This window comes from Setaria viridis, chromosome 3, assembly GCF_005286985.2.
Source record: "Setaria viridis chromosome 3, Setaria_viridis_v4.0, whole genome shotgun sequence".
Taxonomy (NCBI): domain Eukaryota; kingdom Viridiplantae; phylum Streptophyta; class Magnoliopsida; order Poales; family Poaceae; genus Setaria; species Setaria viridis.
In genome coordinates, this window is record NC_048265.2 from 6471086 (window position 1) to 6498285 (window position 27200).

Here is a 27200-nt window from a genome sequence, read left to right on the forward strand (position 1 = left end):
AGGAAGAGGAACAAGTTCCCAGGTACCAGTATGCTCAAGAGTAGCTAACTCCTTTGCCATCACCTCCTGCCACTCAAGATGAAGTATAGCGTCACGATATGAAGTCGGTACCGAGCAGGAGGTCGACAAACTCAACAACCACATCCAAAGAAGCAGCTCAGGCGCAGGTGAAGGAGAGGTGTCAGAAGAAGATGCCGAAGCATTAGGAGAAGACACAAGAGAAGAGTCATCAGAAGAAGACATAGCCCGTCGTGTATAGACATGTGTCACTGGAGGCTTCGCGGTATAGTCAGGAACCAAAGGAGAAGGCTCAGAAGACGAAACTACAGAAGAAGGCAAAATAGAAGAGGACTCTGTAGGCAAAGGTACAAGGCTCGAAGGAGGCGGAAGAGCAATAGGTGTATCGAGAAAAGTCAAGAAAGAAAGCGGCTCGACCAAAGACGATTGTGAAACATCAGAGGAAGGACGAGGATAGAATGGACTAGACTCATCGAAGACAACGTCACGAGAAATCCGCATCTGACGACTGACAGGATCCTAGCAATGATATCCCTTATGCTCAGAACTGTAGCCAAGGAAAACACACTCAACAGACTGTGAATTTAGTTTGGTACGCTCCCGAGGTGGAAGAAGAACGTAGCAAACACAACCAAACAGTCTAAGCGAAGAGTAGTTAGGTAGACGCCCAAAAAGACGCTCAAACGGAATCCCCCCTAAGGAGTAGTGGAAGGCTGAATGCTAATAAGATGTGTGGCAGTAGAGATAGCCTCAGCCCAAAAATAAGAGGAACAGAGGAGGCAATCATGAGTGCACACGTGGTCTCAAGGAGGTGACGGTGTTTGCGCTCGGCTACACCGTTTTGCACATGGACACCTAGACAAGAAAACTGAGGAAGGGTCCCCTGAGAGTCGAGGAAAGCACGGAGAGGTTGAGAAAGGAACTCACCAGCAGAATTAGCATGGAAAGCACGAATAGACGTGTCAAACTGAGAACGAATCATAATAGCAAAGCGGCTATAGATGGGGAGAACCTTGCTACGAGAGGACATATAGCGAGATAAAAATTATATAGTATCTGTGACCCCCTTTCGAAGAAAAGGGAGTAGAACCCCATACATCTGAGTGGACTATATCAAAAGGACGCTGAGAGACAGACTCACTACTATGATAAGGAAGCTGAATATTCTTTCCCAATCAATAACCCTGACACGAATGAAGAGAAACATCTCCTGAGACAGGTCCAAGAAGACCAGGACGAACTAATGAAGATAATCGAGAACCATGGACCTGACCAGGACGATGATGCCACTACTGAAATGTGCATGTGGAAGAAGTAGCAAGACCGGCAGCAGCGGAAGGAAGACGAAGCCAGTCAAGCTGCTAAAGGCGCTGAGAGTCACGGAGTCAGTGGCCAGTACCAATCAGGGATCCCATGCGACGATCCTAAACAAAACAAGAATCAGAATCAAGGATAATAGGACAACCATGGTTAGTGATCTGACCTGCGGAGATGAGCTACAAGGTGAGTCGGGGAACATAAGAAACAGAAGGAACATGAAAAGAAGTCTCAAGAGATCCCTGACCAGCAACAAGAAGAGAAGTACCATCCGCAGTGAGTACAAAAATAGGTGACGAAGGAGAATGTAAGGAAGAAAGAATAGAAGAGTTCGAAGTCATATGAAAAGAAGCTCCAGAGTCAAGAATCTATGGAAGAGTACCTGACTGTGAAGAAGGTGGTCTCTCAATGCTGGAAGACACTGTAGCAGAACCAGCAGAACCTGTAGCAGCAGAGGGGGAGGAGACGCACAAGTGATGAAGCAGCCATAGAATCTCCTGCTAAGTACCATTAGTAGTCGAAGATGAAGCAGGAGACATAGTAGTCGTCGAAGCCAAAGAAGAAGCACCAGGAAGATGACGATGATGCTTCTTCTTCCTGTAGCACTGGGACTCCCATGGCCAGCACGATCACAATAATCACAGTAAGGATAGCCTTTACCAGACGACGGAGCACGTGAAGCAACAGCCGAAGAAGCCTTCGAGGAAATAGATGTCGTCAAAGGAGCTGGTGTAGAAGATCTCATAGGTAAAGCCGCAAGCGCTGTGGGCACTGGAGGAAGCGGCAGAAGACCAGCATCACGAAGACGAGTCTCCTTAGAGCGAACAGTAGTGAGCACCTCCACGAGCGAGACACGAGGGTGACGTGCAAGTAGCTGAGCGCGACACTGCTCGTACTCCGGTCGAAGCCGAGTGAGGAACTTGTAGATGCGCCGGAAATCGCGCTCAGCTCGGAGAGCGCGACAGCAGTCACAGGTACGATAGCCAACTGTGCAGAGAGTGTCCAATTGGCGCCATGTAGTAGACATCTGAGCATAAAAGGCATCGACAATCAAATCTCCCTGCTGAAGTGTCTGCTCCTGACGAACCACTGAAAGGTAGAGGGCATCTCCAGACGGCTCATAGCAGCGACGAAGATGAGACCACATCTCAAAAGCAGTAGACAAACCAACAATCTCCGTAGCAAACGGAGGATGCATACTGGCGACGAGGATGGAAGCAGCACGAGCATCATCATCAACCCACTGAGTGTACAATGCCAACTGATCATGATACATATCCAAGGCCTCATGATATGCAGTAACCTTCTTGTCGTAGGCTAAGGAAGCAGCAGGATCCTTCGTCGGGTCAGAAGGAGGCACAGGCTCTGGAGGCAGAGCTGCAACAACAGGGCAGCGAAGATCACCACAAAGAACACCCCAGAGACAAAGACCTCGCATGTGCACCCTCATATGTTGTATAAAGTCCGTGTAATTGGTGCCATCGAAGAGCACCGAGCAGCGAGGAACAGAGATGGTGCTGCCTGTAGACGCCATCAGAAGTGCAGAGGACCAAGGCACAAGTACATAGAATCAGCACGAGAAGACCAGGTGGGCAGGGACGATCCACCGTGGCAGGCGCACGGCTGATTGAAGATAGGCGAGCGGGCCGCCAATCCTGTCCAGCGAACTGTCGGGGAGAAGAGAGGCGGTGTAGCGCTGGGAGGTGCGACAGGCCCGTGAGCAAGGAGAGGCAAGCCCCCGCGACGGAGAGCTCCTCGAGGGAGCGGCCCCCAAGAGGTAGTTGTCAGGGAGCGAGGGGCCGCGCAGCGCCGGGAGGTGTGGCAGGCCCGCGAGCGAGGAAGCAGTCGCCGATGGGGGAAAAAATCGAGGAGCTGCCAGCGGCAGCAAAGAGCTGATGGAACCCTAGACCATATCTTGGCTCTATACCATGTTAGGAATAATCAGCTAGTATTTCCAAGAGTACAGGTGGTGGTACATATGCACATAACTCCTTATACAATGGGGTATTTACGGAAGAGCAAACATATCTCTAACAAATGCATCTTGTGCAGACATTTGGACTGTAAACGTTTTTATTTACTTCGATGGCAATATCTGATGATGAACACCTCAAGAGTGAAAAAACTGATTAATATAGACGCAACTTTTATTCGTCCATACTGAAGATCCTGTGTTTGTCCTTCATGCTGTGTTTCTTCTGTGGATGCTAACTTAGTAAATTCCCTTTGCTACTGCCATTTTTTAATTCTGAGAAATCTGACACTATCCTATGATATGCTGTGTTGACCTGGGAAGCATGACTAGTGCCTAATCAAATGGAGCGTGCTCTCGTTCTCAGTACTGTGCAGCAGGAATAACGCAGGATGGCATGTCTATATCTTCATAAGGTGGCTGCTGCAGCTCTGGCTCGATCAAGGTCTCCAATAATGCTCATCCTTTTCCAGTTACGCAGATGTCTGCGAACTTGCTGCAGCTGATGTGTACCGAGCGAGATTCGCAATTTCTAACCAGTCTTTGCTTCAGCTGTGTACTGTGTACATCCCATGAGCGTGATCCGAGAGTCGGCATCCACCGAGCCCGTCTCAAAATTCTAAAGGAAAAGAAAGAAAAAGAACACCAACTGAGCCAAGACGCAGTTAAATTAAGCACAAGTAGGCAATAATTGCACCTGCTAGTCCACAAATTGGTCCTTTTTGTAGCCAAACGCAACAAGTGGAATTATCAGTGCAAAAAAGAGATAGCGCACCTTTGAATTTAGAGCAACTCTATGGTGCCTTCTACTACTCCTATAGTGCTTTCGGATTATAGGTTAAATCTGACCCTTGATACTTTTAGCTTTTCTACTATGGTAAGGCGCTTAAATTACAGTAGCTTGGATTTTTGTACTGGATACTGTTCAATCTAAACTAATCCCATCATGATCACCTGCTCCAAAATCACACGATCTCATACTGATCTTAGATCACAAATGATGCAAAGGTAGATACACACTATCTTACTATAAACTAATTGGAGACTCCTTTTAAAGCCTTCAAGTAAAGCCACCTAGGATTCCTAGGTGGACACTCTAGAAAAAGAAAGAAATTCTATAAATTTCTCACAAAAAAGCAAAACATATGGCCATCAATCGGTAGGCTCAAAATCATCATAGCCATTGGATTTATTATATTTTCTAAAAAATTACCCACGCCATATAAAAATATCCTAAAGTAACCCCCTAAATTTATATCTAAATTACCCACATATGCCATTATATAAATTAACTAAAGTAACCCCTAATCTTCATCAAAATTATCTACTCATGCCATTATAAACAATATTTAAAGTACCCCTAAATTTGCAACTAAATTTCCTACCACTAATGCTTAAAAAACTTAAACTTAAAGTAACCCCTTAAATTTGTATCTATGTTACCTACATATGCCATTATTAAAAATAACATGAGGTAACCCACATTTGAATCCCATTAAACAAATTCAAGCGCATACCTGCAATGCAAAGTGAAAAAGTTAAAAATTATAAATGTGGATGAAAATATATAGAGTAATTACTAACTAAAATTTAATTGAAGATAACAAGTATATATATATAAGTATTGTGTTCCAATATTTAACAAATGATATGTAGCTCATGGTAATAGTTTTGTAGCAATGTGGTGTCATTTTTTTTCATTTGAGACTTCGCATTAGTTCCCACGAGACACATGCTACAAAAAAGGACAAATCCTAAAAATTGTCAAAAAAATCAAAAACATCAAACACCAATCCTGTAAACTCTAATAATCATAGTCATTGATGCATTATATTTTTTAAAAAGTTACCCACCACTATCATTATGAAAATATTCAAAATAAACTCTAATCCTATATCTAAATTACTGAGATCAGCCATTATAAAAAATAACCTAATAATCATCATCCAATTTACTCATACATATCATTATAAAGCATAATTTAAAATGTTATTCTAAATTTGTATCTAAGTTACCCACGTGTGTCATTATTAAAAATAACATAAAGTAAACACCTAAATCTTAATGTAATTATGTTCATGTGCATCATATAGAAATGTCCAAAAGTAAACTAATATTTGATTCTAAATTACCTATTTATATCATTGTTAATATAGAAATACTAAGTTATAGTATATACACATGATGAGTGTCACCATTTATACAATTTACACATGTTTGTGAGGAATCGATGAAAAATATTGATTTTTATGCTAAACACAATGTATGGAGGTGCGGTACAAAATGAAAAAAGTGTGAATATGGATCAAAAAGTTTATAGAGTAATTACTAATTAAAAATCAATCACAACTGGATAAAGATAAGAGTACATAACTATATGAGTATTATGTTGAAGTATTAAAAAAATAAGAGAGTAGTAAGTAAACAAATTAAATTATTAGCTAGGAGTTTAATTTATAAATAATTTTCAGATTCAATAACTTTTAAAAATATTAGCCCATGCGGGAGCACGGATTGATGGACTAGTATATAAACTATACGACAAACTTGAGTTTCCAAAACATCGTACCTTTCCTTCTTCTTTCAAAAAACGCATGATGATATGATATGATATAGCACAATGCAACACACCGTGAGAAGCGGGTACAAGGAACTTATTACAGGCAGGTACAACGGGAAGTTCACAACTGAGTTGCAGCAGGTTGCTTGAACCCGGGCAACAAGCCAACAAGCAACTACATAGTATATTGTATAATGCATTGGACAACAAACAGTTCAGGAAATCAACAGCAAACGCAGCAACATTACAATTCATGGATTGCAAATAATTAAAGCTGCGTACTACTGAACCCGGCAGATGTGCGTACGATCGACGGTCGATTTGTTGGTAGATCTTATTTTGAAATGAGCCAGCAGGAGAGTTGCTGCTATATTAAAAAAGAGGTAAGCTTGACGGGCAAAGCCAACGGAAATTCTGTACAGTATGTACACTCACATCCCCGTATAGGGGAGAAGGAACAGAACCATCTATGCTAGCTATGTACATCATACCCCAAGAAGAAAAAGGGCTAGATGTTTTGCTCTTGCCGCTATCCAAATCGACGCTTGATCTTTGATCTTTGCAACTACTCTAGCGGACGTTTGTTGTTGCCGTTGAAATGTCCTCGCATTTCGCTCGAGCCAAATTTCCCATAGCACGAGGATAATTGGACTTCTTAATCCTTTTTGACCAACCACCTGAGCACTCGCAAGTGCTGTCCACCACTGTTGGAAGATCTTATGATCATCGGAAACGTTCGTGGATCACTCTAGACATTGGGCGGCCAGCTTCGGACAATGGATTCCTCACTAGAGTTGGCATCGTCATTGTTCCGTCTGATGAAGCTCCTGTCCCATCCATTCGACAGCAAGGCCCAGAGCTGCGTGATGAACTCGTCGCCTCTCCCGAGCTGCTCGACGTGAGCCGCCGCATTGCCCGACTGAGCCATGAACATGGTCATCTCGGCCCAGAAGTCTGCCATTATCTTCCACCGCTCAGAGGTGCCTTTATTCATCAGCTGTTTGCCAAGTCCGATGCCCTTGCAAAGGATGCCTCGGTAATACTGTGGATAGTCTATCATCAAGTCCAGGCTCCATGCCTTCACCACCGCGTACCTCTCCTCCGGCGATGCGCCGACGCCGCCGCCACCACTGAAGAGGAGCTTTGCATCCTTCACCAACTCGTCGAAGATCGACGCTGTCAGTGCCGGGTGCTCGTGAAGCAGCTCCGGTCAGCTTTCCCTTCATTTTCTGACAAAGACATGTCGCAGTACCAGGTGGCGATGTGCCAGATCAGGATGGTGTGGATTTTGGTCTCTTGCTCGTCGAGCGTCCATGATACATCATAATGCAGGGAGTCACATGCCGACATGGACTGCGCGTGGAACGTGAACCTACCGGGCTCAGGGTCGGCAGCTCGGTTACAGATCCATCTCTTGAGCCCATCAAACTGCTCTTATCTCAGATGCATTATCTGTTGTTGGAGGCAGCCGTCGCCGCCCCAGCAGTCTTCCCATCAACCTGCGCATCAGGCAAGGGCGGTCGAAGTCTTCCACAAGGGAGTTGAGTCCTAGATGAACTTTCCATTTGGTTCCTACAAGCTCTTGGAAGAGAATCGAGGGGATTGCTACGAATATGGTGTCGCTGAGTCCTGATACGTCGTCAACTATGCCGCTTAGATCGCTTCTACGATCACACATGTACGATACTAGGAACCGATCTGACATCAGGTACCCGGCAAGCTGGCATGCTTCCAGCAATAGGAGAGCATGCAAGCTTGCAGAGGTGATGCGATGTGTTTCTCTTTCTCCTCCATGGCCAAGCTTCGAACAACTAGCAAGAAGCCTAGCTTGAGGAAGGAAAAGAGGAAAAAGGCATCCACTGAGCCAAAACGCCATTCTGTATGCCAACTTGCACTTGCTATCCACAAATGCAAATTCTTTAAGCCGGTTTGCGTAGCGGAACATTCGACTGGTCCGGTACGTTTTGGCGTTTCGGATAAAGATTTTATCAAACTGATGGAACTTTCGAAACATTACTTCCTCCAATTTTTTTATAAGATATGATATGACTTATCACGTTCTTCCAAATTAAACTTTAACTATTCATTTATATTATATTGTTTACGATTATAAATTTATAATTATTGTAGATTATTGTAGAGTATACTAAGCTGATTAAGGCACTGGCCCGATCTTCCATTGGATAGGATAACTCTCGATTTGGTTGTAACACATGCGATTCGGCTTCCGGTCAACAAAATCCCGACCCTGCAATCGTAGCACCACGTCTCCTTTAGTTATCAACCATGCACAATCCTATTGTCCTCGCCACGAAAATTTTTCCTGCAAGCGAATCGAAAAACACGAGGAGGAACGTGAAGAATACAATCTAAAATTGCAGATGTGCATGAGATAAAATTGGATAAAAGAGGTTCAAACTCTTGGCACGAAAGACAAATCACCATAGTGAAATCATTTTTTTGACGATCTTTTAGTCTTTTCTAACGAGTGTGCCCTGTGCTAGTGTGTTCCTCGTGACACATCTGCCACCTTCGCAACCCGTGGCCGATGGCGCTGCGCCACCTCGTGGCCCTACCCAAAAACTGTCATCATCACCGGGCAGCCGTCGTGCAAGGACACCTAAAACATAGAGAAAATCCCCTCTATGCTATTGGAAATTTAGCTCATCCCTTCTGTGCCATCCAAATTTAAGCCATCCCTTCAATGCCATTAAAAATTTAACTCCATCCCTCAGAGCAACTCCAAGAGTATCTAAAAAATTCTTCCCCAAAACTATGTATTAGGGGTTTTCCCAAAACAAATTTCCCCCAAAAACATATCAGTCCACAGCAGATCGCTAATAAATAGCCCCCAATATTTCAAACACAGGCCATGTCATCGTATTGGGCCCATCGGAAGGGACGCGCGGGCGTACGGGAATAAGGATTGGGGGAGGAACGCTAACGCTAAAATATACGCGGTGGCAGGCTGTTTTTTAGCGTCGCTAAAAAATTGGGGAAGGTTTAGGTGGATTGTTGGAGTTTATTTTTTCTCTCTTTTTTCCTAAAAATGGGTATTGGGGGTAAGATTAGTAGCCTCTTGGAGTTGCTCTTATGTGCCATTGTTGTCGCGATACAGTTACATGACTGTTAAGTGAAGGTGGAAAAGACAATATTACCCCTTGAGAGAGGCTAAATAAATCATTGTTGATATCCTCCCTCTATGCCTTGCTAGAAGAGAATAGGCACTGATACATACGCACAAAACAAGCATCCATCGATTGTTTGTTTTTTGGAAAGGTGCATCCATCGATTGTATCTGATTATTCCTCTTGGCATCTCTCTAAATAATCACCATACGGTTACACCAATAGAATAGAAGAAATGAAGAATAAACAATAACGAAAAATATGTCCCCGGTTCCAAACAATTAAGAGCACGGACACATATCACAACAACACATGTACCTCTCATTTCTAGATATGTAACTTTTGCTATACACCTATACACACACTACGGGAAACAATAAAAATGCCGAGTGTTTTTTATTTGCCGAGTGCTTTATTTCGGGCACTCGGCAAATGAGGTGTTTGCCGAGTGTCTTTGTGAAAGCACTCGGCAAATATTATACACTCAGCATAAATTTTCTTTACCGAGTGTCAAATGAAAAACACTCGGCAAAGTCATAACCGACACTCGGCAAACAACTGACAATCAGCAAATCTTCACCACGTGACCGGCATGTGCGACGTCCGTTAGGGGGGCGTGCCAGACATTAGTCCTTTGCCGAGTGTCCGTCACCGACACTCGGCAAAGTTCCAATTTGCCGAGTGCTTCGCTCGACACTCGGCAAAGCCAGTGTTTTTTTTTCGGCACTCGGCAAGGTTGCCGAGTGTTTTTTCCGACACTCGGCAAAACCAAAACTATTTTTCCCTCCTCCACCCTCCACACTTTTTCTACTCCCCACATACGATATTTGGCACTGCATGTTAGAAGGTGGTCTATTTCTTGGTCTGTTTGCTATATTTAATGAATTAATGTCATTTAGAGTAATTTGTTGATTTAAGTCAAATTTGATTTGCAAGTGATTGGAATAATGGAATAATATGAGTGGAAAAATAATATTCATGTTAATGAGTCCGAATTGAGGTCTCATCCGGGAAATGAAAAGAAATTTCGAACATTTTGTTCAGAAAACACGACCACGAACGTGTGGCCGAATGATATTTAAATTCTCAAAAAAACAAACGAAGTCTGAAAATCATGAGATTTTTCAAGATGCCATGATTTCATATGTGGAGGCTGTGGTAAAAAATTAAGAAGGTTTTGCACAAATGTTGATATATGATGCTTACAAATCGAAGCATCTCCGGTGAGGATTCATAGAAGTTAGAAGGATCCGGTAAGATTTTGAGTCCAATTGACACTTGAATTTGGGTTTGAGTTCAAATTTTTTTGTATAGGCCATACACAACATATATTGGTTCATGACAAATTTTGCAAATTTTTCGGATCCGTTTGATAATTTTTATTTATTAACTACAATTATATAAATTTAATAGATATAAATGCAATTTCAGCTATAACTCCATGAAATAATGGAATAATATTAGTATAAAAATGAAATAGGCATTGTTTTGTGATTTTGACTAGGTTTTTGCAAAGTTTATGGTGAAATAATTAGTAAAACACGTTAGTGAAGGTTTACACGTGAAATATAAGCGTACTTTGCCGAGTGTCATAATGAAACACTTGCCGAGTGTCACATCAAAACACTCGGCAAAGTAGCTATTTGCTGAGTGTCAACAATTCAACACTCGGCACACGTTTCCGCGGGCCTAACGCCAGGCGAAGCTACCGTTTCAAAATCCGAAAAAAACAATAAAAAAAAGGGCCTTTGCCGAGTGCCGGCGATCTAGCACTCGGCAAAGCCTGTAAGTTAAGCCCCGGCCAGCCGCCCGCCCTAACTGGCTAACTCACGCACACACCCACACGCCACACACACGCCGTCGGCCTTGCGCGCCCCCAGCCCCCGGCCCCCGGCCTCGCGCTGCCCCCGGCCGCCAGCCCCGCGCACCCCCGACCCCCCGCCGGCGCCCCTGGCCGCCAGCCCCCCGCCCCGCGCCGCCCCCGGCTGGCGCCCCCGGTCACCAGCCCCGCGCGCCCCTGGCACCCAGTCCCCCACCCCGCGCCGGTCCCGCGCACCCCCGGCCCCTGTCCCCCGGCCCCCGGTGTGCTCCGCCCGCCCCACCGGCGGTGCCCCGGCCCCCGGCATGCCCCGTCCGCCCCCTCGCCGCTCTCAGCCGGTAATTCTTCAATATTTGCTGTTCAAATTAATTAGAAAATAAATTAGAAATTAGAAAATAATAGGATGAATTAGAAAAGGACTTGTAGATTAGAAATTTGAAAAAAAAATTAAAAATTATAAAAGGGTAGGATGACTAGGGAGGTGATAGGACTTTTTTTTAGAAATTAGTAAAGGATGAATGATTTATGAATTATTTGCTTCCTTTTGAGCTGTGTGTGGTTGTCGGCCATCGTGCCGTTAAATTGGAGTGGATGTGGTTGTCGGCCATCGTGCCGTTTGATTTGATGCAGGTTTTAGAAACCTCCCCGTGTAGGGGAGGTGCTGCCTAAATTACGACTTGACAGTTCTATGTTTCTTTTCTTGCAGGAGAGGCTATGTTACCGTCCACGACTCGTCACTTTGCAGGATAGCAAGGTGAGGCATCCTACACCTCTCTTTTCGTATGATGTTCGTATATCACATAACCTAGTTAGGCGTCTCCCGTTCGAAAGAGATACGGTTGGAAATATGCAGATTTTTGCATATCTATAACCGTATCTGTTTCAAATTGTCCACATTTTTTGGATAGCCCGAGGATGTGTAGGTGGGTTTAGTATCTATGGTCTACTCCGATCCGAGATAGAGTTTCGGCAGGACCTCCCTGTTGGTCTCCGGATACACAATCTCCCTTCCAGGACATGTATTTGGAGAACAGCGGGGAGGTGCTGCCGAAATTCTATCTCGGGCCAGAGTAGATCATGGATACTAAACCCACCTACACATCCTCGGGTGGGATTAGGACCTATCTTCACCTAATAGATAGTATAGGAATGTGTAGATGCAACATGATTTTTTATATTACTCGCTGATATGCTAGAGGATGGAGGATGGTCAGTGGATGTACACGGGCCGCTCTAGTCAGAATTCATTGACCAATGAATCGATTGACAAAACAGATGTTTTCTTGGAACGGGCATTTGCAAGTGTCAAAGGAGCTAGATCGACTTGGTGTCCGTGTAGCAAATGTGGAAACAGGCGTCGGCAAACCAAGCTAGACATGGGCAAACATCTTGTGAAGAACGGATTTACATCAGACTACACCAGGTGGATCTACCATGGTGAAGCAGATCGTGGGAGAGATGAGGTCTTGAGATAATGCATCGAGGAATATGATGATGATGTCGGGGTGGGAGACATGTTAAATGACTATCATGAAGCTCACTTCGATGAAGCACGTCGGGAGGAGGACCCAGAGGCTACCACAAAGGCTTATTACGACATGTTGTCTGCGGCGTGAAGTCTCAGTTTAGCTTGAGTCGAGACACCTTTGATATTATGCTGATAGTTTTTGGAAAAATAGGTACGCGACTTCAATTCTTTATTCTAATGTTCAATTCTGCATAATTCCTAATCATTTTGTATTTTTTGCCGCAATCGTCGTCACATGATGGCCGACCTTGCTCCCAGCTCAAGGCATGGGTTCTGTCCAAAAAGGGCAAGGCGACGGCCGACATCGATTTCGACCCGGAGGACCCGTCCGAGGCGTACAACCATCCCAACATCCACAGCCGCGTCACCGAGTATACATCGATGGCAAGGGAGGTTCACGGGCCAGAGTTCGATCCGAGCTCTGAGGATATTGATGGAGAAATCATGATGAGGGTGGGAGGAGGCAAGAAGCATGGCCGGTATTGGATTGGCGACGGCGTAATCGACACGGCCTCTACTCCCACTCTCTCCTAGATCCGAGCAAGGAGCACGGACTCGAGCCCGGCGATACGGCCACGACCAACCACTGCACAGTCCAGATGGAGGCTCTCCAGGTTTTTTTTCTCTTCCATTCATCGTCCGTTGGTTGTTATGTACTTTAGCTTTGCATTGTAACATTGCAATGAAATATTGTAGGCCCAGGTGGAAGCAGCAAGGAAGCAACAAGAGTATAGATGGCAACAGGTACAAATTACCTGAGTGCCCGCGGGTAAAAACCCGTTAGGGCGAGGATACGGGTGCCATTTTGTACCCACGGGCACAGGTACGGGTTTGAGTTCGTGCCCGCGGGTATAAAAATACCCTACCCGTGCCCACAAACCCGCCTGACATGTGGGCCTCTCTAGCACAAGTATATAAAAAAATTTCTAGGGTTCCATGAGTCCCTTCCGCTCCCGCCGCACACCAGGACCTTATCCTCATTCCTCCGGTCTTCTCTTCCCCCGCATCGCACCACTTCTGCGAATCCCACCGGCCCTCTCTTCACCCACCACCAGCCTGCCACCGCTCCCCCGCCCTTGCTCCACCCGCTGCGAGGTCCCCGCCGGCCGCCCTCGGGCGTCGCCTGCGAATCCCGCTCCCGCTAGCCCTCGCTCCCCACGCCGCCACTGCTCCCCCCGCCCTTGCTCCCCCGCCGCGAGGTCCCCGCCGGCCGCCGCCCGCCCTCGGCGGTTTGGCCATCGAATCCCTCCGCGAGGTCTCCCCCCTCCGCCGCCGAGAGGTCCCCCCGCCACCGCTCCGCCCGACGCCCGGCCACCTCCCCGCCGCCACACGGTCCGCCGCCATCTGGCATTTGGCTGGCGGGTACGGGTGTGCCCACGGGTACACTTTGCCCGTAGGTGACAGGCGCGGGTTTAAGTATGTACCCGTCACAGGTCGCGGGTGCGGGCACAGGGTTTGCCTCGCGGGTGCATGTTTATAAACCCTCTACCCGCAGGTAATGTGCCCGTTGCCATCTATAAACAAGAGGAGATGGTGGCGAGGATGGAGTAGATGGTTCAGCAGAGGATAGAGGTCAAACGGCAGAGGATGGAGGAATAAAATCGGATAAGGATGGACCAGATGTTCCAGTACATGCAAAATTTTGCTTCGAGAATATGGGTCAATCTTTGCCACCGCCACCGATGTTGTTCCCTCCACCTCAGCCACCCACAACTACTCCTATGAATCACTTGACACATTGTGCTTAAGATTGAATACTTTAATTTTGATAACTTTAAATGTTAGCTCAGAATGTCCTAGCCTATGTGCAGAATTAATCGGCGGCTTTGAATACTCAGGACCAAGATTTGTCATGGTGGTCACCTTGGCCTCCACGGTTTTAGACTTTGCATTTGTGACTTGAACTTGGATGAAACTTAGTTGTGACTTGAACTTGGATTTATGGCTTGTTTCATGCTTACTTTGGATTATATCTGTGATGTTTATAAATAATACTTGTAATGGTGGTTGTGAATTATGCCTGTGATTGTTTATTATAAATGTCTGTGATGATGTGTATTGTGAATTGAGAGGGGTCTGTTATACGTGATAAAATAGTTAAAAAAGGGGAGCACTGTCAACTTTGCCGAGTGTTACACTCGGTAAAGAGGGAGCTTTGCCAAGTGTTTTGACTTTAACACTCGGCAAAGGGGGCAGTTGCACCACTTTCTGGTGTTTCTTCGCTGAGTGTATTGGCTTAAACACTCGGCAAAGAAGGCATAAAATGCTCCCGGTGAGCCATGTTTGCCGAGTGTCACGACCTAGACACTTGGCAAAATTTTACGTGTTTACTGAGTGTCGAGCCACCGACACTCGGCAAACATTAAGGTGGTTGCCGAGTGCCACGCGGCCGACACTCGGCAAACTTCAATTTTTTGCCGAGTGTCTACCGTCTGATACTCGGCAAACTTGTCGTTAACCTGGACGCCATTACCGCCCTTGTCACCGAGTGTGCCGAGTGTTTATTTTCGCCGAGTATTTTTTTGACCTTCGACAAACCTTTTGCCGAGTGCCCAATGTTTGACACTCGGCAAATACCTGTTTGCCGACGCAAAATTTGCCAAGTGCTGAATGCTGAGTGTTACACTTGGCAAACACTTTGCCGAGTGTTTTTGGGTCTTCGCTGAGTGCCTGGGGTACTCGGCAAAATTACTGTTTCCTGTAGTGACATATTACGTCTAGATATGTAGAAAAACTATATAGTTAAAAAAATCAAAACGAATAGTAATTTAGGACGGAGGGAGTAGCTAGTATGCGTGTTGATCTGATTCTATCAAATCCGACTGGTGAAGCCGAAGCTGAGTGGAAGGTGATCCGATTCAATCAAATCCGACTAGCAGCTAGTAGGCGCGCAGTCTCACAAGAGCCTCATCGATTCAGGTGGGCAACCGCGCTGGAGCCCCGGCCCGTCGATCCAGACCGGCGAGGGGGGCACTGGCGCAGCTGGTTTGAGGCGGGCACCAGGGCGCTGGCGCGCTCGTTCGAGGCGGGTCGAGGGGGCGCGCTGTCGCCGGTGGCCCGTCGCCGCGGGGGATTTGCAGGTCGGCGCGCCGGTTTATCGATTTGGCGAGAAAACAGATGATGTGGCTGTCGTTTGGGATAAGGTTAGAAGAGGGGTAAAAACGGAAAAAACCGGTGCCCAACATACAAAATCTAACGGCGTTACCGGTAATGACATAGAAGGGATAGATTAAAAAGGGATGATCTAAATTTGGATGGCATAGAAGGGATGAGCTAAATTTCTAATTGCGTAGAGAGAATTTCTCTAAAACATACTCCTTCGTCATGTAATACAAGGCATTCGAGCATTCAAAACTTATCCTCAAATATAAGACATTGTACATACATTTGAATGATTGCACATTTAATTTTTCCTAAAGTTGACAAGGTCGGTGGATTATTACTAAAAATTGTAAGTCCAAGCAACGACCTGAGATTGAGACGCTAGATCTAACTAATCTCTTACTGTGTGAAGTAAAGAATCATGCTACGTTTCTAGGATCAGTCACGCCAGTAATCAGCTTAATTTCTGAAGCGGTCATCCAGGGCTGGACAAGCCAGGTTCGGAGAAGCCAGCAGGGCAGCACAGCTCCATGCCAACGCTAGCGTCACCGGCCAGGAACTCACTCCACGGCCACTGCTGACCGCCAAGGCCCTCTCTCGCCGCCGCTGCGCCGACTGACGACGATGGCCGCCGCTCTTTGTCGGGCATGACCATCGGGTTGCCGGAGCTGCTGAAGCGCTACTGCTCCTCAATACACGATCTCATCGGCTGCCGGCGCGGTCCTCGGCCTGCAACAATCAAGCGTCGATTCAGATTGTTCTCCATCATGCCAACGGCTTCTCATGTTTCTTCAGGATTGCTCTTCTCTTCCGCGACCTCAGAACTTGGGGTTGCATGCCTGCAGCACACGAACACATGGCGTCTTTGCCGTCGCGTCCCCTCGCTGTCCCCAGCCGCCTGCATCATCACTGGTGGTTGTGAGATCTCAACTCTGAACCGCGTGGTACAGGACGGCGTCGGCGAGGCCGCATCGGCGCCATGCATGGCGCGATCCTCGTCGCTCCTGTTGGAGGGGAGGGGGAGGCTAATGGAGAGGCCGGTGCCTCCTTCCTGAGTGCCTGTGCCTCTACCTACTCGTTGGCCGATGCAACCGGGCACTCCATGGATGTCGTCGGCCTCCGGGAGGAAGTATGCGGTGGGAACGCGGCGCCGCGGCGGTGCTCTGGCGAGCCGAGGCACGGGCCCGAGGTAGGCCGTTCGATCCGATATGTGCGGCCCAGATTCGACAGAGTCCCATGCTGACTCGGTCATTCTCGGTCTCCGGAGTCGGATGGCGGAGCTCGCAGCTCGGCGGCGACCGCGCTGCTCGAGGGCGCTGGCCGGTGGTGCTGCTTTCTTCGACAGCCGCGGGGAAAGGAAACGGCGTCGATCGGCCGTCAGCCACGCCCGTCGGCAGTCGACGCAACCTGGATTGACGTACGCCCTGTGCCATGGATTCCGCCGCATCCGGGGCCGCCGGCCGTGGCCCGCTCACGGCCGTAGCTACAACCCCGAAGTTGTCGTTGCTCCGGCGTCAGGGAAACGCCACCTCTTCTTTATGCGGCACGGCGGTGCCTCACTCGCCCGGAGCGTCGCCACGCACACACCGGCTGACCTCGCGGCGGCGTCCCGGCTTCCATTGACCGGCTGGTGTCCACGCGCTGTCAGCAGCTTCACCAGCTAGCTAAGCCCCGCTGCGATTCTCTGCGAGTTGCATTTGCGGTGGTGAGCAATAGCATCGCCGCAGATTGCTCACCAAATCGATTTCACCTGCCATGCATGGCCCGTCGACTTCGCTTCTGAAGTTTGTGCATGAAGAACGAATCCTGAGCCTGAACATTATTTTGTGCAGGCTTGAAGAACACGAGCGCTCATTCAATCAGAACGTAACCTGAAGCTGAGAGGTTGCAGCGCACCAACAAGGGCGTCATGCCTTCCTCGCCCCTCGCAGTTCACCAGTGGTGGTCATGACTCGTGAGTCGTGAGTCCTGAACTCTGAACCAACTGAAGAAAATGTGGTTGGCTCGCTATTAACATTGTGGCTAGTGAGTACTTAGTAGTTAGCACACGTTCGGAGTTCAGGACACTAGAGCCAGCAACTAGGGAATCCAAGATCAAAATATCAAATCGTCCCCAGAATGTCTCAACTTTTGGTGAGACAAATTCGGTTTAGCAAAAAAGAATAGAGGAGAACACGAATCTGCTAAGTGATCACCGATTCTTCAAGCACCACGCGGACTGATTATAAGGTTTTTTTTCTTTTTTTTGCTTTCGAATACAGTATGGGATGAAGAACATCTCCTGAGTGCAACACATCAATATTACAACCTGTTTGTTCTACCGTTCTAATGACCCTGTGGTGCACTTTTGGTTTTGTCTTACCTGCTACATGCTTCCTTCAATGAATGTCAATTTCCTGTTGCAATTACCATTATATATTTGTTAATCCTCAAGAATCTAGCACTTGACGGTTCAGGAGGCTAAAGCTAACAAATCATCTGATACTACACTTCTTGGATCAGCTGATGCCCAGGAATAATTTTCAGCTTAATGATCTCGGAACATGTCGTCATCCAGTCAGGCTGGACGAGCCAGGTTCAGAGAGGCCAGCCGGGCAGCAAAGCTCCATGCCAAGGCCAGCGTCATCGGCCAGGAACTCACTCCACGGCCACTGCTGATCGCCGAGGCCCTCTCTCGCCGCCGCTGCTCCGACCGACGACGATGGCCGCCGCTCTTTGTCGGGCATGGACCACGGGTTGCCGCCGCTGGGAGCGCTGCTGCTCCCGTTGCCGCTGCTGGTGCTTGGGCTCACGACGCCGGCCGCGGCGTCCACGCCGGGGACGTTGTGGCACTCAACGCCACCGCCGATGCGGACGCCGGTGATGAGGAAGCGCCTGTGGGACGCGACGTGGGCGCCGCCCGCGGTGTGGACGGCGACGTCGCAGGGCCGGCACAGCAGGGCGCGGTCCTCAAGGCAGAAGAAGTAGCCTGTCTTCTCCTGCCAGCAGTGCATGCAAATTATATTTACACAAGGAAATCAACAGCAAAATCAGGCAGAGGCATCTCATCTTTGTTCTGCTGTTCATGTCATCATGTTGCGCTCGAGTTTGCAACGTTTTACCGCCAATTTATCCACTGGGTCTCAATGTTTGTTTAAATTCATAATTTCGACTGAAATTTGACGTAGTATGTGGTTGGGGACCGTTGCGATTGCGTATTTATAATTTGAGTGCATTGGCCGTTGTGCATCACCTATCCTAGCAAGCAGCAACCACCAAAGCTGTCAAGTTCACGAGCAAAGATATGCCATCAGATACGGGTTGTCATATCGTCCATGTACTTCTCATATGGGCTGCGCATGCTGGACCATTTGATGAGAGTAATGTCGGCAGCAATCAGCCAAACATCTGTGAGGTAAAACATGATCTATTGGACCTTCTTCTCTGAAGAAACGGGTATCCTTATCCGTGTCCAAATCTACGCATGCTTGAGTAACAAAAGCTAGGTTAATTTAAGAATACTCTGTATGTTCCAATCAAAATTGTTAGTACTCCCTTCCTCTGTTTCAAATTGTAGGTCATTTTAGTTTTTCTAGATTCATATATATTCTTACATATGCATTTAGACATATATTATATGTAGATGCATTGCATAGCAAAAACTTAAACTATGCACCTAGAAAAACTAAAATGACCTGCAATTTGGGACGGAGAGAGTAAAACTTTTAGGCAGTAATGCATGCAAGCTTCCTTAAATAATCTTTGGATTTTTTTTTCTTTTTCTTTTTTGACAGGTTAAGCAACAATTGCAATTATTTTTAATCATACACAAATTGACAGCACGAAAGCAAAATACAGATTTGAGGAGCTGAAAATGGAAGGTTTTGGAATGAGTAGTCTCTCGCGCTTACTTTTTTTTTAAAATAAACGAGCGATGTGCTTACTGTAAAATCTGTAGTAATAGTGTAATACACGTTCAAGGGTATAGTATGCAAGGGTGATGGAGCGCGTACTCGCTGTGCTTGTGTGCGGTGGTGGTGGTACGTATGTGGGTGCTTATGCGTAATCCTTGAAACTGAGCCTTAAATACATAGTGTTATATGAATAATGGTAGTTTTCTTGATAGATCAAAAAAAGGCACTAAGTTTATAGCTTGACTTGTTATCCAATCAAAAGGACACAAACGTCTGATGCGGATTTAAACCATGCGCCTTACTCGGCTGAGCAGTACCCTACAACGCCGTTAGGATTAGGATACTGTAGCAGGCAGCAGCAAGAACGTGCGTACCTGGCAGATGTCACAGGCGGGGTGGTGGCTGCCGGTGCCGTCGACGGCGAGGTCGGGCGAAGGGCCGGTGGTGGTGGTGGACGGGAGCAGCGCGACGCGGCTGTGCCTGCCGGCGAGCCTGTTGGCGGAGTGGACGGCGACGTCGCAGCGGCGGCAGAGCGCGGCCTCGTCGGCGCAGCACAGCACCGCCGCCTCCGCCCGCCCGCACGCGTCGCACACGATCTTCATGTAGCTAGCTAGGCCTGCTGATTGCTGACGATAGATGGCCGGCTGATGAACGAGAAGGGAAGTTGCTCGACCGATCGTTTTGGTGGGTGGAAAGCCCAGCCGGCTTTTGAAATATCTCCCAACAAGTGCCTGACACTCTCTGGTTCGCTACTGCCGACCCGTGTGGAACATTCATCGTGTGGTTTCTATGGGCGTGCGTGTTTATGGACGCTTTTTTCTCCCTCTTTCTTGTTCTCAACGACTTGAATTCGAAAACGACGGCTGCCACTTGTGATGCATAAATGTGGGTTTTATTGTTCAAAAAGCGAAAAAGGGTTTATGGTATTTACTTAAGTATATAACCGAATTATACAGCTTTTCTTACTACTTTAAGTTTATGAATTGGACGGCAAGTTTATGCAACTCAATATGGTATTAATGTGTGCACTAGATATTCGAGCTGCTACTATACAGTATATTGCCACTCGCACTAGACTAGCTATTAGAGATTGACCTAAAAAAACAACTCAGCCAAACCTTGTGTGGCCGAGAATATTTCTAGAGTAAATTGTAATCCATGCCTCAAAAATAAACTTTCACATATGTTAGATTTGTGCCACATAAATCCAAGATGCAGATCGCCTTCTCAAACAGCATGGAGGCATGGTCCTTACCCTTTACCCATAACAAAAAAATCCTCTCTTTTTTTCTCTCTCGAAAATGACAAATGAACTGTCTGAAAATGAATCATGACAGCTTTCAACCAAATCTTCTGAGAATCAATCTTGACCGGATGCGTGACAAATAAATTGGCTGGCCAATAGCTAGCCACCCAGATGGACCAATCCGCACGTTACCATCATCTGAACTTGCTCGGATAAGCGAGCCATCTTGTGGCCACTAGGTTCAGTATATCTGCTTTATTTTGTACTTATGTTCTTGTTTTATTTGCTATATATAAATACATACATATATATATTTATATACATATATCCGTGCAGTCAATTGGGTACTCATGTTCACACACCGCAAAAGGAACAAACGAATATCACGACTGATGGAAAACGACATGCATTCATGAATTTGTTCCGAGAATCAAGAGTGCTAGAGCAACTCCAAAAGCTCCATTAAATTATCCTTAATACCTTAATTAGGGAGAAATAGGAAAAAAAAAAGAACCTCCAACAGCTTGAGAGCCTTCTCCTCCCCAATCGCCCCACAACTACGGGCCACGGCCGCCAAAGAGCTTGAGAGTTGACGAGTTGACGGTTCTTGAACTAATCCAAATAAAAACATACACCCAATTATGATGACGTGGCCTGTTTTAAAATATTGGAGGCTAGTTATTGGAGATCTGCTGCGGGATGATATGATTTTGGGGAAAGCAAATTTTGGATAAAATAGTGGCGAAATACTATTTGAATATTTATATCAAGTTAACAGTTGCTGAATAAATCTTTCTATTAAATTAAGTGCTACTATATACTGATGAGTAATGAAAAGAAACGATAATCTACTGTAGTATGTCATTCAATATGACGTTGATGATTATTTCCTATCTTTTTCATCATGGAATGGTTATTATTTTTGCTTGGGTTGCACAAGCAAGCAATGTGAATATTTTGTTTGAACAAATAAATCATAATAAATTTTGAAAAGATGCTTATCACCGCATTTTGTACCTCTTGTTTTATTTTATATTTCTATATCTCTTGCTTTGCTTTATATTCTTCAGGATAGACTGATAGAGTATCATCAGGATTGAATATTTTAGTTTCCTTCCCAATGTGTGTACTGTGTAGTATTTGGGTTGCCAGGTTGGGCTGGCTAGGCAGCCTTTCCTATACAGGCCCAACAGCATTTTAGCAAATTGGGCCGCCACCACACTGACATGATTTTTCATATTTATTTACTTTCTTTTTGAAAATACAACAAATAGAAATGAGGTCATATTCACGAGTGTATCACGGGTGAATGTGTAGCCAACTCAATATAGCGAGCATCCATGGAAGAGGTATACTCCTTCCGTTTTAAATTATAGGTCGTTTTGATTTTTATAGGTTCATAGATATTATTATATACTAAAAAGATAAAACGAACTACAATTTAGAATGGATGGCTTCTTAAGTAATTAAAAGATATCAAAATTAGCCCTTCAAATGTATTGGGATAAGATACGAAGGATTAGGCTAAGTTGTATTCTAAATGGAGAAGCTCATGCTATCTAGTCTATAACACCAATAAAGAGAAACACATGATATCTTGCCTAATCCTCCCTATATTTTGAGGAACTCAATAAATGAGGGATTCGGCTAGATCATCATCATGTAAATTTATTTTCTGATTCTCAAAATGGAGAAACTCAAAATACGCAAATTCAAAATACGAATTCGAGCAAACGTGCCAACCCTTTCCATTTTAGACGGCCAAACCTTCCAGCAACTACAGCAAACCAGCCTTCACGCCCCCGATCAGAAACAGAAACGAAAAATCCTCCTCATTTCGTCCCCCGCCCTCGAATCGCGCCCCTGTTCTTCCCGATTCTCAAGCATTCACATCGTCCTCCGCCATGGTAAGAAACCCGCACCCGATCGCCCTGGTTCTTTCTTTGATCCGTTCTTGTTCTCACCTCGGTTCGATCTGCTTCGCCGGCGCAGATCCGGTTCATCCTGCTGCAGAACCGCCAGGGGAAGACGCGGCTGGCCAAGTACTACGTCCCGCTCGAGGACTCGGAGAAGCACAAGGTCGAGTACGACGTAAGCATGGAGCCTGCTGGGCAAGAAAGATTTGATCTTGGTGCCTGTTCTGGGCTCCAGCTTTTGGTTTGGCGTTGCTGATCCGTTCTGGTGTTTCTTGGTTCTTCATTGTTGTGAATCCAGGTGCATCGGCTCGTGGTCAACCGGGACCCCAAGTTCACCAACTTCGTCGAGGTGAGTGGTTTGAGCTCTTGCTTTTGATCCCAGGTGTAGTTAGGGTATTGATTGGGATATCTCGTGACGGTAACTAGTGTAAGTCTTCGATTTTGCGTACTGTTCTTGGTGCTTAATGAAATCAGTCGATCAATATGGCTAATGCTGGATTTAGTTGGTTCCTGCACGGTGTGGCAGTCAGAAAATTGTGTGTGGCTTGCCTCATTTTTTAGGTTGAGCAATAATGCAAAAACATGCAGATTAACCATAGTTTTTTATCATTAGATTGGGAGAGATTGTCTGGTGGGAAGGGATAATTGTCATTGTTAAGAATTTGTTACAGATGCAATCTTGAATGAGGGGTGTCATAGCTACGGAATCAGCTAGAAATTACAGTAACCAATCCCTAGATTTGTGTAGCGACACATGATACACAGAGATCAGTGATTGAGATGGTCAGATGGATGAGCACATTTGCTTTGTACACTTTTCATTGAGACTTGCTATGGAAACACCTCATTACATCATCATCACTAACTTTTGAAGAAAAAAAAATCTCTGGCCTCACTATAGTATTTCTTTAGCGAGCCCAATCCAGCTCTCAGGCAGTATGGATAGCTCTTAAATCTCACTTTAGTATAACCAGATCGATATGTTTTGTCTGTTTTTGGCAAAGTTTGCATTCACAAGCTTGTTTGGAAAACATAAATTTTATGTTCTTGATCGGATTCAAAGGCAATATCAAGCCTTGCTTGCTGTTGATTTAAAATACGCAAGTTAGGTCCTGTGCTTTAGCTTGTAGATTGTGAAAACATAAAAATCTGCAAGCTAGGGGGAGCAGATTGTTGGATTGTAACAATCTGTCCTGTGGACTGTTGCAATCTAGGATGAGAAAGCTCCTTGTTTGTTTCAGCTTGAGATTATGAAAGCTACAATCCACAACTCCAAGCTAAAACAAACAGGAACTTAGGATGGAGATGTAAGTTAGTATGTGAATATCTGACAAGCGAGGTTGCTTATTATCCATGAATTCTTTTGGGGATAGCATTAGATCGTACATTGCCTTCATGCCAATTTTTATTTGTTGTCATCTATCATCCATTCATCTCTTGGTTGCTCCCTCTTTTATTCTTACAATATAGGCTACTACAGTAAAAACCTATCCATAATGAACTTCCAAACTCATGATTAGATATTTAATATGACCATGTAAAAAAAGTAATATCAAGCATACTCTGCCGACTGATTTGAAACAGCGAAGTAGATTCATATTGTAGATATTACAAGTGCTTCTGTAGGATATGTTTTTCAATATTTATCACTAAGAGTGGTGCTCAATAGTGGTATTATATGACTAACCTAGATATCCTAAGTCCCTAAAATTTTTCTTTGAGTAGTGTTCAATTTTTAGAATACTGCTAGAGGAAGATGGTTTTGCATAATGTATTTTTCATTTGTATAGCAATATGATAGCCAGTTCTATAGCTTTCTTCAATTTCGTTGTTCCCCCTTGTAAATAATGTGGAACTTCTCTTGCAGTTCCGTACACACAAAGTCATCTACAGGAGATATGCAGGACTCTTTTTCTCGATGTGTGTGGATATCACCGACAATGAGTTGGCATACTTGGAATGTATCCATCTGTTTGTCGAGATATTGGACCATTTCTTCAGCAATGTTTGTGAACTTGATTTAGTATTTAACTTCCACAAGGTAACTTCTATATCTCTCTAGGCTAATATAGCAATCTGCAATACTTTTGAAGTCTTGATCTTATCACTTGTTGTATCCAAAGAGTGTTTTCTGTTCAAATATTCTCTTTATCAACAAGTTCATTGGTGACCAAATTTACGTGTGTTTAGCTACTGCTAATGTATTCTGTCCAAGTTTTTTTTTCAGCATTACTTGTGTTTACATTTAATCTCTTATGCAGTTTAGATAAATGTTCCAAACAGTTCCATTTGTCAACTGAGCAATTTAATATGTTAGGGTTAATATTTTGATAGCCAGTAAGTTTTTTATGACCAAAATCATGCCTATTTGTTAGCGCCACTATATGCTGGCCAAGATGTTTACCTATTTGGTGTTGCTTTTGTTTATTTGTCATCTGTTACTCGCTTATAGACCTGTGTGTAGATGATAAAAGGGGCCATTGGAAAACTGCTAACAATATAGCCTATTTGAACCTAACAACCTTTAGTTATTTTGTCCCAGTTTTCTGATACTCTGATACTAAGTTTATCATCATTATTTTATGTGTCAATAAATAGTGCCTTCTGGCTATCAAAATGATAATCTGTAATTTGTATTTACACTGTGCCTAGTGTATTCAGTAAACAATTATCTATGCTTTGGGAGATTGCATATCTGGAAATCTTCAGTATTTACACTCTGCCTAGTGTATTCAGTAAACAATTATCTATGTGTTGAGAGGTTGCATATATGGAACCTCCAAAGCCGTGCTCAGTATTGTCAAAACCCAAATTGTATTTGCATTAGACATTAGGAAAGAAACGTTAAAAATCTGAGAACAGTCTATTTAAAACTGATATTTGAAAATAAACATCTTGAACTTCATTTTTGCTACAATCAAGACTAAATCTGACTGCTTATGCATTCTAGTATTTTTTGTGTTTCTGAAACCAAGCTAAAGTATCTAACTGCCATTGATTTTGCTGGACCTTCTAACTTTGATAAATTGTCTTTGACCTTTTTGGTCGTGTGCTGTAGGTCTACTTGATATTGGATGAGTTTATTCTTGCTGGAGAGCTTCAAGAAACAAGCAAAAGGGTATGTCTTTCCCCATCGTAATACATATTGCTGTCAACTTTGTCTTAGGTATTTGTATCAATAATACTGATGGAATCTTCCATTGTATTCCCAGAATATGATGTAGCAGAATATAATTATAAAATCAATTAGCAATTTCTTAAGGTAGTGAGATGGGAAAGGTACACTATATCTTTTTCTTGACCATAGGAGGTCTAGAATGGTGAAGTACTTCTTTTGTGCACATATTCTACCTTTAAGTGAGATCAGCTAAATATATGATCAGTATTGTCACTTTGCATGGAGTCAAGCTAAATGTGCTTCTACGAAATGGTGTACTGGCATAGCTTGCTCTTCAGACTATAAATGTTTCTCTGTTTTTTTTTCTCCTAATATAGCCACCCGTGTTTTGTTTTGATGCAAGAACATAGCATTTGTCACTCTACTTAATCATTTTTTTCAAGCATTTTATGCATTATTTCCAGAAGCTTTCAAGCATTGAAGTCGTGCCTGCACTACTGCAACAACATTAATGTTAATAATGACTTGAGCAAAATAGTGAAACTATGGCAGAATGCACAAGTATCAGTGGGTTTTAAAATTTCCTATTCTCCCAGAAAACTATAGGTTAAACACACTTTTGTTTGCAGTTTTACTATGAACCAACACTAGGGACTAAAGTTGTTTCCTCTGGGTCATTAGGTCAACCCAGAACTCACTTGAACTAAATATATTTCATTGCTCCTGAGATCTTCATTGCAACTTAAGCAGACTTTATACTGGAAAACATTACATGTGTTTTTTGCTTTACATATAAGTTGTATTCATTCTCACCACTTGCCTATTTTTCAGGCAATTATAGAGAGGATGGGCGAGCTTGAGAAGCTGGAATGAGAAGAAAAAAAAATGTTGTGATGTACATTAGCCTAGGTCGCGATATAATCAGTGCCGAGCCTGTTCTGCCCTATATTCAAGTCACCTTCATTTTTATGTACAATTCTTTGTACCTGTTGTGCTATTATCTTTACTTCATTTGAACCTTTCACGAACTGCGAGCCTGTAAGTGTTATTTTATCATTTTGAGAGGTTAATGACGGATTTTTTGAGCCACCTTCCATGTGAAGATATGAATCTGATCTCATGCAAAGCTACAGACCATCACTGTTTGATCTTTTAAGTGCACAGTTTTAACACTACTGATCATTGTCTGCTACTGAGAGTAAGAGTTTGCTCTTATGTCTATGGTGAAAGATCGGTGCTATCAAGATAATTTTAATGAGTGAACCTTTGTGTGTGCTGACTGATGTGTTTTTGACAATAAGTGGATTGTGAATCTCACTATCTCAGATGATGATGATGATGATGATGGGCCTGAATCTCACTATCTCAAATGGCTGGATCTTAGCCAGAGGGCTGAAGGGACTTTGGGCTTTTACCTACTAGTAGGCCCAGCTCTTCGTGTAATCACATTTCTCCTCTTTTCTTTTATGCTTCTTATTGGTTTTATTTCTGTTTACAAAAAAAAGGCCGTCTGGTTGGTACACTAAGATTGCCAACATCTTTCATTATTTCTTGTCAAACTTGACTAAGTTTAGTTCATCAAA

General features: G+C 44.6%; 2 protein-coding genes across 3 annotated transcripts; one reads left to right on the plus strand and one right to left on the minus strand.

Moving 5' to 3' along the window:
• Nucleotides 1-17663: 17663 nt before the first annotated feature.
• On the minus strand, nt 17664-20158 carry LOC117846928 (uncharacterized). The gene is made up of 2 exons (XM_034728051.2): nt 19712-20158; nt 17664-18422 (listed from the first exon to the last, which is right to left on the minus strand). Exons 1-2 carry the CDS (start codon nt 19937-19939, stop codon nt 17994-17996), a joined length of 657 nt encoding a protein of 218 aa, XP_034583942.1. The 5' UTR covers nt 19940-20158; the 3' UTR covers nt 17664-17993.
• Nucleotides 20159-22221: 2063 nt separating this feature from the next.
• Nucleotides 22222-26706, plus strand: LOC117849686 (AP-2 complex subunit sigma). 2 transcript variants are annotated; one of them, XM_034731328.2, is made up of 6 exons: nt 22222-22490; nt 22576-22662; nt 22798-22848; nt 24367-24540; nt 25558-25617; nt 26449-26706. In XM_034731328.2, exons 1-6 carry the CDS (start codon nt 22488-22490, stop codon nt 26488-26490), a joined length of 417 nt encoding a protein of 138 aa, XP_034587219.1. In that variant the 5' UTR covers nt 22222-22487; the 3' UTR covers nt 26491-26706. The 2 variants fall into 2 exon arrangements, with proteins under 2 accessions (XP_034587219.1, XP_034587217.1); XM_034731326.2 differs by having other exon boundaries at nt 22246-22490; nt 22576-22674.
• The last annotated feature ends 494 nt before the right edge of the window (nt 26707-27200 follow it).